Below are 17,214 nucleotides of genomic sequence, written 5' to 3'. Positions count from 1 at the left end.
AGTTAGGAGTATGAATGTGTGTTTTCTCAGACACCAGAAGTGGACTTTGGCTCGTGAACTGCACGCATATTGAGAACTGATGTCATTCACACTCTTGGATGATAGGAATAGTGAAAAGTGTGCTAACTGGCTTAAGCACACACCCTCCCTCTCCCAGCCTGGATTCATATGTTTTCTCCTTGAGAAGATTTGAATAAACCCGTCCTCATAATCACTGAGAGAGAGACGTTTAAAAAGAGAGGGACACAGCTGACGCCCACATCCTGAAAAACACGCCTGCATCCTTTGAGAAGTATTTCACAGCAGAATTAATTCCAGCACGCTGCCGCCGGCGTCTTCATTTAAATGTTCATTTTGCTGTTATTCACTTTCCAACAGCAGTAATTAATGTCCCAATATAAGTGACTCTCACAGTGTGTGTGTGTGTGTGTGTGTGTGTGTGTGTGTGTGTGTGTGTGTAAAATGCTTTCATATCATAAAAAGTGTACTCATTCTTCTTCTTCCTTTCCCTCTTTTTTTTCTTTCTTCTTCTTTCTTTTCATTCTTTCCCTTTCTTTCTTCCCTTCCTTCTTTTCTTCCTTGCTTTTCCGGCTGTTCTTGAATTTTCTTTTTTTTTCCTCCTTTATTTCCTCTTTTTTTTCTTCCTTCCTCCTTTATTTCTTTTTTCTTTCTTTCCTGCTTTCTTTCTTTTCCTTCCTTCTTTCCTTCTTTCTTTTTTTATTTCCCCTTTTAACCCTTCTTTCTTTCTTTCCCCTCCTCATTTTCTTTATTTTCCTCTTTCTTTCTTTCTTTCTTTCTTTCCTTCTTTTCTTTCTTTCTTTTCCTCTTGCTTTCATTTTTCTTTCTTTTCTTTCTTGGTTTCTTTTCTTTCTTTTCCTTCTTTCTTTCTTGGTTTCTTTCTTTCCTGTGTTCCCTACTTAACCCCTACTCCATATCCTACTCCCTTTCTCCTTCCTTTCTCTTCTTACCTCCTTTCTTTCCCTTTTTTATTGTCTTTCTTATCCTCTTTCTTTCATTTTTCTTTCTTTCCCTTCCTTCTTTTCTTTCTTTCTTTTCCTCTTGCTTTCTTTGTTCTTTCTTTTCTTTCTTGATTTCTTTCTTTCTATCCCTTTCCTCTCCTTCTTTTTTTCCTTTTCCTCTTTCCCTTCCTTATTTTCTTTCTTTCTTTTCCTGCTTTCTTTCCCTTCCTTATTTTCTTTCTTTCTTTTCCTGCTTTCTTTCCCTTCCCTCTGTCTTTCTTTCATTTCCTTCATTTCTTTCTTTCTTTTCCTCTATTATTTTCTTCTCCTCCTCTTACCTGTCTTTCCTTCTTTTGAAGCTCTGCTCTTGAGCGCCTCTCTCCGTCTTGCTCTCAGTAGAGGTGATTCCCTCGCTCTCACGTCTTTAGGAGCATAAAGAAAGGGGGTCTGTTGCTTAGGAGATCTGGGCATTAGATGATGACTCAGAGAAGCGTTCAGCGAGGAGGAGAGATAATTAATTTAATAATATCAGTAAACAGAACAGATCTCACAATGATTGTTGCATTGATTCTCTCAGCAGTTATCCCTGACACAATAAACGGTGAGCCACAAAAAAACCTTGTTTCTCGGTGGCTTAGGCAGTTTCCAGAACATAAATCAGGCGGTCAATAGATTAAAGAAGCAGTTAAGGTAATAAAGATGGTACAGTGGCTTTGTTTTGTTCGCCTGTAAGCTGTGGAGTGATTCAATGACGGAGATGCTTGTTTTTTTATTGCACTCTCACCAGGTGCTCCGCTTTCCTCCCGTGAAAAGATTGTTCAAGAGGAATGAACAGAAAGAAAACTCAGTTCTGTTTCTTTTTATTAGTGGTGTTTCTTAAACTACAGGTTTTAAATGTTTTAGAGGATAAACTGATGAGAGAGGGTGCTGTGTCTATCTGCAGGAGAAAGCTTAAGTGAAGCTGTTTTCAACCCTCCAAGACTTTGAAAAAATGATTCATACTTTTATTATCACTCACCTAAACCTATACATGGGTCAGTCCGTCCTCCCTCCCATGTCTGCAGAACTCTGCAGCTTGATTATTAACATGTACCTGGAGGCATGAGTGCACGAGTGCATGACTGCAAGTCACTACATGGATCAATTCCCTGTTTTTTTTCAGACCTTTTTAATTCCCTAGATCTAATGAAGATCTCATGAAGATCCCTCAGGACCTCTGTGCGGTCTCTGCTGGTTCGTCCCTCAGGCTCTGTGAAAACAGCTGTTTTCAGTTGAGGGACACTGTTTGTTTAAAAAAAAAAAAAAGGTCTGTCTTGTCATTTAAAATTGTGTTTTTTTTGTGTGTGTATTGAAGCTCTCTGGTCAGCTCAGGTTGTTAAAATAATGCTACAGTAATACATTAGAGTTGACTTGACCCCACATTTGCTGATCATACACTGTAGGATATTTACTGAGCTTTGACTTGATGTTTGAGACAGCTGTTCCTGTCCTTCATCCAACACTTCTACCGGTCTAGGGCATAGGCTGTATAAAATATGGACGTAGGATCCGTGACGTCACCCATCTGTTTGTGAAAAGCTGTTTGGTGCCAATCGGTGGCAGCAGCCATATTGCTGCTGTTGAGCCAGTGTGAATTAAAGAGGCAGAGTTTGAGCCTCCTAGCCAACAGCTACAGTGTTCCCGCCTATCAATCAACTCATTGGAAGACTCGTAATCTTAATATCTTTGAAATTGCCGCGGTAGAAAAAAAATCACCCCCGTACAGTGTGTGCCTATCGAGAAATGAGCTATCCAGACTACACTCGTCTTTTGTCCCAGGCTGTAAACATGTTTACTTCTGCTGTAAAGATTGTCTTCTTAGAATTGGTGTGTATGTGGTTTCCTGTACTTCCGGAGCCAGCCTCAAGTAGATCCTCGATGATCTGCAGTTTTTAACACTTCCGCATTGGACTCATTTTTAGACTGGAGGTTGCCGCTTGGTCCAGGGTCAGGAATTGGAGGATTAAATCACTGCAGACCCCTTACACCCCAATCACAAAAACTCCACCCATTCAGGCAGGTCTCTGTGCGCCAAAGCCTCCAGACACAAAGACGGTTTCTTCCCCGTGCAATCGCTCTGATTAACGGCCAGGGAAACCTCGGTCACATGACTCCAGCTGTCCGGCGGTCCTGCTCCGTGTTGTGTTCTGAAAACGCAACTGGTGGGTTGTGACAGACGAGAGAGCACGGAGCCAAACCACAGCTGCTCGGAGACGGACCGGACATGGATCTGGTGGAAGTCCCGTGTTAGTCTTAACAGAGCATCAGAATAAACACTGAAAACCATGTAATACAACACCCACTGCGCTGGTTATTAATATGATTATTATAAATCATCTTATGTACCCTTACAATTATTATATAATATGTATATGTGCACTCTGTTTTTTATGGTAATAATTGCAGAGGCCTCTGGAGTCTCTCAGGATTCTTTGTATCTTTTAATAACTCTGCTGTAGACGATGAAATCACCAAATTGTTGAACTATTTGCTCGCCCTTTTATTCCCAGTCATGTTCCTAACCTGTTAGTTGGGAGATAATATTTCACTGTTGGGTTTTTTTGGCATTACACAACTTTTTCAATGTTTGGTAGGTTCTGTCTGAACTTTTTCAAAGCATGTTGCAGGCATACAATTTAAATGAGCACATATGCTTCTTCAAACAATGAGATTCATTCATCTGTTCGTCAATATTTTACAAGGGAAAGTCTGCCTGTACATATTACTTAAAGCTCTTAAACAGAACTTTGGCTCCATCCATCCATTTTCTTCCACTTATCCGGGGTCGGGTCACAGAGGTAGTAGTGATGGGAATTCTCTAAAAAGAGCCGGTTCTTTTGGATCGGCTCACTACAAAGAGCAGGCTCTTTCGGCTCCTGAGTGGCTCCTCAGATTTTTTCATGTTTAAATTAATTATATGTAAAATGAGTAACTAATGTAAAAAACATAAATTATATCAAATGTTTATTATTCATTAGGCTTTATTTATATATTCAACACGAAGCAGTGTGCTACAAAAATGTATTATGAAGTACAAAAACAAGACCCATCACAATTAGACAAAAAGATCCAATCTCTGATGTCTGTATATTATTTATAAACTTTTAAACCCCTTCATTAACAGCAGGTTCCCTTCACTGTCTTTATTCTTTACTTATTGCACTGATGGATAAACAGTTCTAATACTATGACCCGGATGACTGAGATTCTTCACAGACACTTCTAATGAGCCTTTGCAGGTTTTTTGTGGACCCTGATTGATGACACTTTTACCTTGCACAGTCTACACTCTGCCTTTTAAGAGTCTATGCCGTTTACAATGTTACAATGTCATTTAGCAGACGCTTTTATCCAAAGCGATGTAAATGTGTCTAAAGTTTACTGCGTTTCCTGCAGTCACTCGTTTTCTCACCTTTCTAGTGCGTTCTCTGTGTCGCGCACGTTCTCCCTCTTGTCTCCCTCCTGTTGGTGTGCTCACTATGCTGTGTGTGTCTGTCATCCCTCCCCTCCCCGTTCTGCTCAATGTAGACACGTGATTGGTCAAGAAGCCACCATATGTCTTGACCAATCACGTGAGGCTTTAACAGAAAAAGATGAGAAAAAGCCGGCTCCTGTCGTTCACTTCAAAGAGCCGGTTCTTAGAGCTGGATCATTCGCGACCGACACATCACTAAGAGGTAGCAGTCCAAGCAAATTGACCCAGACATCCCTCTCCTCAGCAACACTTTCCAGCTCATCCTGGGGAATCCCGAGGTGATCCCAGACCAGGTGGGATATATAATCCCTCCACCAAGTTCTGGGTCTTCCCCGGGGCCTTCTCCCAGTTGGACGTGCCCGGAACATCTCTAAGGGGAGGCGTCCTTATCAGATGCCCGAACCACCTCAGCTGACTCCTTTCGACGCAAAGGAGCAGCGGCTCTACTCCGAGCTCCGTCCGGATGTCTGAGCTCCTCACTCTCTCTCTGAGGCTGAGCCCAGACACCCTTCAGAGGAAACTCATCTCAGCCGCTTGTATCCGAGATCTTATTCGTTTGATCAAGACGCACAGCTTATGACCACACAGGTACAACGTCTGCATAACTGCTGACGCTGCACCGATCTGCCTGTCGATCTCAAGCTGAATTTTACCCCCACTCGCGAACAAGACCCCGAGATACTTAAACTCCCCCACTCAGGGCAAAGACTCGCTCCCCACCTAGAGAGAGCAATCCACCGTTTTACGGCAGAGAACCATGGCCTCAGACTTGGAGGTACTGACCCTCATCCCAGCTGCTTTGCACTCAGCTTTGGGTTTGCATCAATTTTACTAAACTCCACGGACAGAGCATTCTTATCTCTTTTGTTATTTGTTTTGTACATGTGTATGCAGTGTGTGCAATTAAGAAACACCTCATTTTGCTTTTTTCAAACCTTCACTCCTTCAAGTCTTTGCTGGGAGTGTGTGGATTATCACTTTCTGTGCAGCAGAGGATTCAGTCATTAAAAACAACAGTAAACAGTCCATCTTTATGCTGATGCTCTTGTTGCTTTGAAGCTCATATAGCAGCATATGTTGGTTCTTGTCTGTTTCATAAACTGCCAAATGTTCTACGCAGGAGCTTTTATTGCCTGAAATATAATGGTACATAACAATATAGCTGCAATAAATCCTTTAAATCCAATACTGCCATAAAGCAGTCTTGCTCACTGAGCTGCATCGCCTCACACCAGGCTAACACACCTGGGGATGAAGGAGAGAGTTACTGTGATATAAAATGGACTACAACGTTTCTGATGGGCTGTAAATTTCTACCACCTCATGATACTTATCACTGCATCATTTAGATGTAACACAGTCTTTAACTTTATGATTAGTTTAAGAAAATCAGCTAGTTTTAATGGCGTTCTACTGAGTTCCAGTTTGTAAGTTTTATAAATCTAAGGTGTCTGACAATCATTTTACAGTTTCACTTTTGATCAGCAGAACGTTGATAGTGCACATTTGGAGGTATATCAGGTCATATTCCAAAGTGAAACAGCAGGAAATGAAAACTTAAAATCTGTCTTCTCTCAATCCTTCCTCAACTCTAATAGTGCAATCCTTCTCTCCCATGCTGTCTCATACCACCTCTATGCAGGTGATACCCAACTCTTTCTGTCATTCCGTCCAGATGACACTACAGTCCGGGAACAGATACAGTAGTATCATGCCTCACCAACATCTGCATGGATGAAAGAACATGACCTTCAGTTCAGCCTCCTTGTCATCCGAGCCTGTCCTTTCACACAACCACAGATCGATATCCAGATCGACCAACCAAACTCCTGCCCACAGAGCGCACCCAGAACCTGGATGTCATGAGTCAGTCCCTCCAGGATTTCGCGGGATTTTTTTGAGATTGTTGCGGCCCAAAAAGCCTGAATTTGCGACAGCTTTTTGAAAAAATTGCGGTGAAAGTTGCGATTTTTTTTTTTGCTTTTTTCCCCCCAATAACATCTCAGGGGCAAGTAAATATGCTAAATTACAGTTGTTTTTAGAAAACATTCTTGATGTGGCCACTGACTGTATTTTGATTCTCTTGATTCACAGAAAAATGCCATGAACTGTCATGGACTGTATTGCACATTTACGACGGTCCCTGAATGCACCTCGCAGCGACTGATGCACAGTCAGTTCACGGCACTCTGAAATTAATCTGCATCTTTGATGACAAGGCGTTGATCAAAACTTACTAAATGTGTCTGATGTTTCACCAAACTGGAACAAATCAAGCTGTAGACGCAGAGCTTTTTACGGTAACCACGGCAACAACGTCAAACATCAAATTGTAAACAGACGTCCCCCGGTTGTGTCTTTGTCACTAACACACACCGGGGGTAAAAATCATCAATGAAGATGAGACAGATGCATGGAGGTGAGGAGAGCTGGTTCATAAAGCACACCTGCTGCAGGTAGAGACCAAGCGAACACTGAGCCCCTCAATCTATAAATAACAAAGTTGTCATGGTCACTTGTCCTGCCTGCTGTCCCCTCTTTTCACCCGTTCTCTGTGCGTGTTTTGTTGTTGAAAAGTGCCGATCAAGTGAGGACTTATGTTTATGTTCCAAGGAAGTCAAATTGATGACGAAACCGATGACGTACAGGGGCTGAGATTGATGTAATTGGTCAAATTTGCGGGAAAGTTGCGCTGATTGTATAAAATTGCAGGGCCGCGAAAAAGTCGCGCTGATTGGGGCAGGGGCTGACGCGGACATGAGCACCACATACTTGTGCGTCCGTGTGTCCGTGATGTGCAGCAATTCCCCGCCGAAACGCTTGATGGCAGTGTGGTCTCTCTGATAGCCTGTTTCCGGCCCCGCTACGATCTCTGTTTACTTTTCCACAGAGATTCAGAGCGTGTTCTGTTAATCTACAGCTGATACATGTTACTGTTTATCATACAGACATGATTACATGAAGAATAGAGAGGAGGAGATGAAATACACGGCCAGTGAGCGGGGATCCCAGAAGTGCTGTAAATGCAGGAAATACAATGCCGCCGAGCGGACCAATCACAGGGCTTGTGGTCCGCGTCGATTCTACACTTAGGCTGTTTCCGAAATCGCCTACTATACTAGCAGTACGTACTGATATGTCCAAAATTCAGTATGTAGTAAGTAGTATGTGAACAAGAGCAAAATCTGCAGTATGCCAAAACTCCCCGGATGTCTACTGATTCGGGAAAATATCTCAGTATGCATCGGACCAGTCTGCCTCACGTACTGTTTCCCACAATGCACAGCGCTCGTTCTGCTTTTTCTTTTTCCTCATTTTTTGACAGGAGGAAATCTGTTTTTGGGTGCTGTGAAAGTTATCAAATTACATATAAACCACTTCCTAACTTTTTAAATCATAAATGGATGCTAAATAAGCATTTTATTTATCGGCTTCGCCGTTGTTTACTTCCGCTTTCCGAAACCGGAAATCCAGCGAAGTCTGGCTCAGCATGCTGCATGACAGATCCAACAGAACAGTCATACTACATACTAAATTCAAACGCAGTATGTAGTAGGCAATACCTACTGCCTACTACATTAGTAAGTAGTATGTAGCAGGCCGTTTCAGAAACAGCCATAGTTACATTTTGCAGGAGGGCCACATCAGCTACGTGAGTAGGCCTCTGCGTAGGTACGGGAGCTACGTGGACCCCCAGCGTAGGCTACGCCGTCGATTCAACGCAGAAGTATAAATCAGGCTTTAGCCATTCCAATAAGCAGGAATGTGAGGTTCCTGCAGCACTGTACTCCTAAAACTCAAGCAACACTTCACTTTTACTCACCTTCAGCTGTGCTTTTCACAGGGTATAAATAATATTTATACCTTGTGAAAAGGGTATAGTGCATATTTAATATGCACTATATATAAACTTTGCAATAAAGATCCAACCATATGATTCCATGTTAATCAGGATGTGTTATAGGTTGCATTCAGCAGTGAATCAAGGTGTCCTTCCTGCAGTCCCTGGAGAGTGTCCTTCACTGTTTTTGCTTGTAAAGTGTTTTTCTCTACGTTTTCCTCCGTATGTGTGTGCGTGTATTTCAAAGTGCTGAGTGTCCTCTTCAGTGGTTTTGTGCTTCATTCAGCCTGCTAGCTTTATGACTCTCATTAATGAGGGGGAATCTATCTGGCAGCTTTTCCATACAATGACAAACCACTGGTCGGGTGTTCACCTCGGCGCAGCATATTTAAATAACCGTGAAATTTATGCGCAGCGGGAACCCTTAAGGAAGTGTGTGTATGTGTGTGTGTTGTGACATTTTAACTAAGTATACTGGGAGGAAACAGAGGATGTGTTGGGCGGATGAAGAAGCACTCATGATGGTCACACTGGGAGATAATAAGGCTCGTTTGACTACTGGGAAAAATATGAACTGAGGTTGTGTAGGTTTGATGGAGCGTTTTGAATATACTTGAGGATATGTTCAGGGAGGTAATATACTCTGCACACTTCATCTCCTCCTGAGGACAGGAGGAGGAAGTCTCAGCTGCAGAATGTCAAATGTGTGTGTTTTTGTCGTATTTGTCATATATGTGAGTCTTGAATTCCTCCTCTGCCCTCCTCAGGCATTCTTACCTCTGTTAAAACTTAATGTCATCCTGAAAACGTAACTTTTGATGTATTAGAAAAATGAAAATGAAGGAACAGATAGGACTCATTTAAGCAGAGCTTTCAGGTTTTATCACCGTTCATAATGAAATCAGCCTCGAGAGCTTATGTCAAATATCCGACCCTGATTATTCCTCAGCACTGAGAGTCACCCACAGGGGAACTTTAAGAAGGTCAATGCACACACTGTACCAAAAAGGCTGTAACATAGAGAGTACAAAAAGACAAAATAATCATTTCTTATGAGAATATTGTATTTTTTAATGCTTTGAAGCGTATTAAATGGTTCACTCAAGCTCAGACTCCCCTCTATTGAGCTGTCTGAATATCAGTCCTTGGAACTTAATAGCCCATGAAATGTCACACATTAAATTTAACCGAGTCGATGGACTGATTTCAAAACGCTGAGCGAGGGGAGGGTTAAGATGGAGTGGACAGCAAGCAAACGGTGGAACCAGCTGAAGAGAAGATCTCTGTCGCCTCCCTGTGGCTTTCAGGTATTACTACAGTGTTCATGGCTGCTGGCTCTTTGCCAGCAAGCTCTTAGGCTTGTCATATCAGGCTTTTAAAAACACATTCCCATGCCCATGATCACCATCCTGCATACCCCGCGGCTGTTCAGAGTGTTGGCTGTGCATGCCCTCATTTTAAGCACTGAAGGAATGAGAGAAGACTACACATGAGCTGAAGGGGCAGTGTAGAGGCAGAGAGGATGTGACAGGGTCAACACAGCAGGGCAGGAACAACAGTGGAAGAAATTTTCAAGATAAGCTGATAGACAAAGCCGGCAATCCACTTCAGTACGATGCATCATTGCCTGAGCACAGTGACAAACATGCCTGTAGAAATGACTGCTGGAGGAGGTTGATGTGGAAGCAAGTCGGACTGGACTGGACACCGGTATCGGCACCTCTGATGCATGTTCTGTCATGCTCTCAGAATTATATAAGTTACCTCATCAAGGGTGACTACCTTGAATATCTGGTTGTTAAGCCTGTTGGTAGTACTGGGCTGTATGGATCAAAAATCCATTCTCATTAGGTAGTTGTTGAATTTGCAGTAAAGGAAATTTATACTACCTGTCAAAAGTTTGGACACACCTTCTCATTCAATGGTTTTTATTTATTTTAATTATGTTCAACATTGTAGATTAATACGGAAGACATCAAAACTATGAAATAATCTGGTTTTGCCATAATCTGGATTACAACAGTAGTCAAATAGGGCTATCCATTGTGTACTAACCCTACCTCTGAACAACACAACTGATGGTCTCAAACACATTAAGAAGGCAAGTCATTCTACAAATTAACTCTTGACAAGGCTCATGTTAATTAGAAACCATTCCAGGAGACCACTTCATGAAGCAGACTGAGAGAATACCAAGAGTGTGCAAAGCTGTCATGAAGGAAAAAGGGGGCTACTTTACAGAATCTAAAATATAAACATATTTCCTGCTTGTTTAACACTTTTTAGTTCATTAAATAATTCCATATATGTTCTTTCATAGTTTTGATGTCTTCAGTATTAATCTACAGTGTTTACAAATAATTAAAATAAATACAAACTCTTGAATGAGAAGGTGTTTCCAAACTTTTGACTGGTAGTGTACATGGTAATGTAAATTTTTAAATCTGTATGTAGTCTCTGAGATGGCATCCATTGGTTTTGGAGAGGCCTTGTGAAGGCCAATGATGGCCGTTGTTAGTGGCGTACCCAGGCTGTTTCCGTGGCAGGGGCCAAAACAACAACAAAAAACAGGGCACCTCTTTCAAACCCCTTGTTCTCACAGTTATTGGTTAATTTAAATCAATTGAAGCAGAGGTAAGAGTTTAATAAAAGGGCATTAAGAAGGGACTTAAATATGCATTAAATCTAGTGCGGAGGAACCCAGAGGGCACTTTTTTAAAGCGATTTGTAAGGGTCTCCAGAGGGCCTTTTTTAAATGTTTTGTCCACCAGAAGGGCACCAGAGAAGGCCATTTGTAATGTTTTATCTACTATAGCCGAATCCAAGAGAGAATTTCAGCACAGTCACAGCGTTATTTAAAAAACACACATTTTTTAATTTCCTGAAAAGCTGTAGTTTTGGAGATACGAGGTGTCAGCCTGATAGCAACAGTTACATAAATATCCAACTTTTACATTTAGAGCTACAGGTTTATGTAATCAGTCATTATTGAACAGCTGTGTTTATTGCTTCTTCTTTTACAACAAAATGGTAAAAGCACCAATGCTGCTTCAACAACATTAAACCCTTTGTGTTCATTGAAAAGAGTTATGCTGCTTCAAGTTAAGATCTCTTGAAGGCTCTCAAAATCTTAAACTGAAAAAACAGTCTGTCTTATTATGTGTGACTGAAGCCCTGTTAACAAAGCTCTCTTTGACTCCGGAGTCGTTACTGAGTGGTCACCGTGCAGGGACCACCAGATGTCTGAATGTGGCTAAAGGTCATGTGAGGACAGGGAGAGATATCTGAGTTAAATCAGAGCTAACTATGATGCTTCCCATGTTATGTGTATTCATTATAGCTGAATCAAGCTACAGTGGATCCAAATCTTGCCTCTCAAGTCATCTTTGATGTTTTCTTGGAGAACTTTGACACCTTTTAATATAAAGGTTGGGGAATGCCCTCTTATCTGCTGACTTTGCTCACACGCTTCCTCTTTCCCTTCGCTCTCTTCCACTCCTTGTGTTTTCCCCAACTTCCCGTCTCTATGGGCAACTGCAAAAATAAAATAACTAAATGTTTCCTTATGACGGCCATATTTAACTTGGCTGTACAAGCAAGTATTCACTGAGGACACAGAGAGCGTGTCCTCTGAATTACTCTCTCAGTCTTGGGCAGTGACCTCATTTAGTATTCCATCAGCCAGAGGGGTGGGAGCTCTTTCTGAGAATCTGGCTGCTGGTCTGAGACATCCAGTGACTTTCCTCCAACCACAGCAAGCAAGACAATTATACGAGAGGTTATTATTCTTATTTATTGCAGCTCTTGGTGTAAACATCCTTCAGCCAGAGAATGGTTAGCCAAATGGATAACTTCTTGCAGAGCCTTGCTGGACTGTTTCATTATGCTGTTTCTTTGTTTTCCTAACCGGCACTCTTAGTGGTACAGAAGAAGAATGTCCTCATCACTTAAGGTACCACAAACTATGGAGCGCCTCAGTAGAAATGTGCACACTGAAAATAACAGCAACAAAAATTTTCACTTAGCTCCAAAACATCATAAAAACGTAATGTGAACTTTTAAAAGTCACTTTTTTTCACATTTAGAGCAATGTGTGACCTTCTTCACATTCATTTTATAATGAAAAATATATTCAGTTATAATCACTGTTAATACAAAATGCTAAATATGAATCTAAATTTTAAATATAAATGGTAAATATAAATCTAGTCATAAATGGTCAATATACATTTTAATTGTAAATATAAATGTTAAATATAAATGTTAAATATAAATCTAAATGGTAAATCTAATTGTTAAATTATAAATATATATCTAAATATTAAATATAAATGTTAAATATAAATGTTAAATATAAATCTAAATGTTAAATCTAATTGTTACATTTTATATATATATCTAAGTATTAAATATAAATGTTAAATTTAAATGTTCAATATTAATGTTAAATTTTAAATCTTAATGTTAAATATAAATATTAAATATGAATGTTAAATCTAAATGTTGAATATAAATGTTACATTTTATATCTAAATGTGTAATATAAATATAAATGTTGAACATAAATGATCAAATATTAATGTTGCATATTAAATCTAAATGTTAAATCTAAATTTTAAATGTTAAATCTAAATTTTAAATGTTAAATCTTAATGTTAAATATAAATATAAAAGTTCAATATCAATGTTTAATTTTAAATATAAATGTTAAATATAAATGTTAAATCTAATTATTAAATGTTGAATATAAATGATCAAATATTAATGTTACATATTAAATCTAAATGTTAAATCTAAATTTTAAATGTTAAATATAAATGTTAAATCTTAATGTTAAATATAAATATACAAATTCAATATCAATGTTAAATTTTAAATATAAAAGTGAAATTTAAATGTTAAATATGAATATAAATGTTAAATCTTAATGTTAAATATAAATGTTAAATACAAATGTGCTGCGACCCTAAATATTCAGCTAATATGCATAGTGCCCCAGACAAACCGTTTCCAATGATGGATGACATGTCAGCCCCAAAAGTGAAGCCAAAACAATCGGAGCTTCCTCTTCTGACTGGAAGCACTATAGGTAATTAAGCCTGCCTCCTCCATGTTAACAGGTGGGACATGGGTTGAACTAGGGCACAAAAAATCATGACTTTATCCTAATATTTAGTGAAAACTTGAAGAGAGAGCCTGTAACCATAATTGTACAAGAAATGTACAAGGAACTCCAAAACTGGCGAGGAAACTATGTTTGGGTACGGGGTAGAGTACCTCACTTTCATCTGTGATCTCCTCTGATATGATTGGGGCTGCAGTAGAAGCAACACACTGGGATAAAGGCCAGCTGGTTAAATGACAACCAAGTCTTTGTCTCTTCTTTTGCTCCTGCTGCTTCCTCTTTGTCCATCCTCTGTTTTACGTCGGGTCGCAACCACTGTGGCAATTACTGAATCAACAATTTTCGTCATCATAATGAGCTTCTCCTCATCCATGTTGTCTTTCTGGTCCTCTGAAAACCTCTGACCTGTTGACTCCAGGCCTGGCTCCGCTCATCATGTTAGTTTGTTGTTGTAGTTAAGTGAAATATGATCTCTAATCTGAAGACAGTGTGGAGTCAATGTGCTCACACAATCATGTATTTTCAAAAACTAAAGCATGGGGTGCTCCGGTGTTTAAGATCAGACCGGCATGGGGTCTGCCCATCAATCAACTGGGACATAGGCAAAGGTAGATTCAGTATTCTTGGTAGTGAGGAGCAGGTGTAATGATCCTTTACAAAGCCTTCAGGATGTCATCAGGTGACCACTGCAGTCCTGGACTCAGTGATGATGTGGAACTGGTTGTTCAGCACATGCTCTGAGACCCAGCACACTGTTAAGGTATTGCGGCTTTCTTGATGTTTACCTCCATGAAGGCGGCCCCACTGATCTGATGCTCAGAAAAGGTTTGAAAGGAGAGATAAAGACATAGTTCATTTTCAGTGGACGGTTGTGACAGTGTGTAGTGCAGGAAACAGTCAGGGAGGACCATAGACTGTATCAAATATGGACGTAGTATCGGTGACGTCACGCATCTGTTTCTGAAGCGCTGTTTTGAGGCCAATCGGCGGCAGCAACCATATTGCTGCTGTCGAGCGATTGTGAGGTAAAGAGGCGGGTTTTGAGCCTCCTCGCCAACAGCTACAGTGTTCCCGCATGTCAGTCCAGTCAGCTGTGCCTCTCATAATGTAAAACTTGTAATTTCAATATCTTCGAAATTGCAGCGTTAGAAAAATTTCACCCCCCCCTACAGTGTGCCGATCGAGAAATGAGCTATCCAGACTACACTCGTCTTTTGTCCCAGGCTGTAAACATGTTTATTTCTACTGTGAAGACCGTCTTTTTGAATTGGTGTGTATGTGGTTTCTGGTACTTCTGGAGCCAGCCTCAAGCGGATCCTTGATGAACTGCAGTTTTTAGCACTTCCACATTGGACTCATATTTTTAGACCAGAGGTTGGCACTTGAGGAGGACGGAGATCAATATCCTTACTAATTATTATGAAACAAATAGATTAAAATCAGAAATCATGTCAGAAAGACATCCAAAGAACCTGGCCCTGAGGTTCAGATTACTCAAGGTTGCTATGCAAGACGCCATGCACAACACAATTGCTTGCACAATGACTGAATCCCACATCCAGCATCATCTTAACTCACATATGATTTAGCCTAAATATCCTGATCCCTGCATGTGTGAAGGGATGCTGTGCACGCTCATGCACGTAGCCATTACCCCTGCATGCAGAGGAGTGAGCACGCTTCAAGTGAGACATTCATTTCCACTCTACGTGTTCCATTTATAGTACCGATTAATGCAGAGAACACAACCGGTTTCAACAGCAAAGCAGCCCAGGCAGGCAGGCCACTTTTTCCGGCTGTTGCACTGGTTCCCGTTGACCCTGGAGATGACGTCATGCTGCCGCACCGGGATGAACGGCCGCAGACGCGGAGAGAGAGAGAGAAGAGAGGGGGGGGGAGATGAGAGATGGGGAGAAGGAGTAGAGAGAATGGACGAAGAGAGGGGAGAGATGACGGAGGAGTGAGGCCATGAGAGGAGAGATGAGAGAGAGAGATGACGAGAGAAGGAAGGAGAGGGGAGGAGGAGGAGGAGATGATAGAGAGAGAGAGAGACGAGAGAGAGAGAGAGAGAGAGAGGGAGAGAGAGAAGCGAGAGAGAGAGAGAGAGAGAGAGAGAGAGAGAGAGAGAGAGAGAGAGAGAGAGAGAGAGAGAGAGAGAGAGTGAGTGAGAGAGAGATAGATAGAGTGAGATCGCAGCTACAGTTTCAGCTCCTCCGCCATTCAGCCAGACTGTCGACTGAACCGGGAGGGCCAGGACCGAACCAGCAGCACAACCGGAGTCCGTCGTTAACGTCCCCTGCTTCTCTCCGTTGCATCCTCCACACCGCAGCGACATCATGCGCGAGATAGTGCACCTCCAGGCCGGCCAGTGCGGGAACCAGATTGGAGCAAAGGTATGCATCTCACACAGACGGCCGCCTACGTTCGCAGCCCCTGTGTGTGCATGAGGGTGGATTCGGTTCATTTTAACCGTGTTTGTGCATGATGAGGCCGTGATGAGCACAGGAAACTGTAAATAGGTCAACACAGTGGAATGGAGATTGTTGTGTAAGACTGTGACAGGGTACAATAGCATCGCTTAGGATGGGCGGTGGCAAGCCGAGACATCCCTGCTGCTGTCGCTGGTGCCAAAATCACGCACAGATTACGCACGCTCATGTATGTGCGTGCGTGCATGCATTCGTGTGTGTGTGTGTGTGTGTGTGTGTGTGTGTGTGTGTGTGTGTGTGTGTGTGCGTGCGTGCTCAGAGCGAGAGAGAGAGGGGTGTGGCTCAGACACCGAATGCACTGGAACGCCGGCAGGCAGACATGCTATAACAACACATCCACACAAACACACAGATACTGGGTCATATTTCAGTATCATTATAATAAAAGCCTCAAAGGATGAATGTTTAAATCATCTGTCATCATCCCTTTAGTCAATGGGCGTTGGTTTAGATCCACCTGTAATCATACAGATATATGTGAACCAGACACAGATTGCTGGTTGATGGGCTTGAAACATAATAAATGCATCTTAATCATTCTTTGCATTAACCTACAAATCACTTGAGTTGTGGAATAATGAAAACCTGCTGCCACAATCTGATGCCTTTAACTGCTTGTTGTTTGCAGAAAAGTCGAAAATTCTATTAGGACCGACCTGCAAACATCACGTCCAAGAAGCTCAGGCAAATGAACAGTGGACATTTTTGCATTAAACTCAAAAGTGAAGAGCTGAGTTAATCAGTTGTCAATCGATCAGCTGATCTATTCATCAGTGGTTTGAGATTCAGGAAGCATACAAAATGTTAAATAAATGCAGGAATTAACATGCTGCTGGATTTAGATATTAAAATGTTAGATTATTTCAGATTGAAGCCTTTTATGAATTTTGACTGATTAAATCCCTCATCCTGACGCAGTTCTGGGAGGTGATCAGCGACGAGCATGGCATCGACCCCACAGGAACTTATCACGGAGACAGCGACCTGCAGCTGGACAGAATCAATGTCTACTATAATGAGGCGTCAGGTCTGTTTCAGCACCACTGAGTGTTTAAAGATGTAACAGTCCTGTCCAGTATAATGTCATAACTCTGGCAAATGTGTTCAGGTGGGAAGTACGTGCCGAGGGCCATCCTTGTGGATTTGGAGCCAGGCACCATGGACTCTGTGCGCTCCGGCCCCTTTGGACAGATCTTCAGGCCTGACAATTTCGTCTTTGGTATGTGATGAGTGAGCTTAAAAGTAGATCAAATAAAGAGTAAGACTATATTTATCATCCGCCCTGC

The 17,214-nt window shown here is 41.5% G+C and overlaps 1 protein-coding gene across 2 annotated transcripts in view; it reads left to right on the top strand.

The window, feature by feature from the left end:
• LOC117816006 (tubulin beta chain) overlaps positions 1-17,214 on the top strand; it is a 37,142-nt gene that overhangs the window by 18,411 nt on the left and 1,517 nt on the right. The window contains exons 2-4 of one of the 2 annotated variants that reach the window (XM_034688057.1): positions 15,769-15,832; positions 16,847-16,955; positions 17,037-17,147. In XM_034688057.1, the coding sequence (XP_034543948.1) occupies positions 15,769-15,832; positions 16,847-16,955; positions 17,037-17,147 (284 nt within the window). The remainder of the gene's footprint in view (positions 1-15,768; positions 15,833-16,846; positions 16,956-17,036; positions 17,148-17,214) is intronic. The other variant, XM_034688058.1, reaches the window with a different exon arrangement.

Source organism: Notolabrus celidotus, chromosome 7 (genome assembly GCF_009762535.1).
Source record: "Notolabrus celidotus isolate fNotCel1 chromosome 7, fNotCel1.pri, whole genome shotgun sequence".
NCBI lineage: Eukaryota > Metazoa > Chordata > Actinopteri > Labriformes > Labridae > Notolabrus > Notolabrus celidotus.
This window is presented reverse-complemented; position numbering and strand designations above follow the sequence as displayed.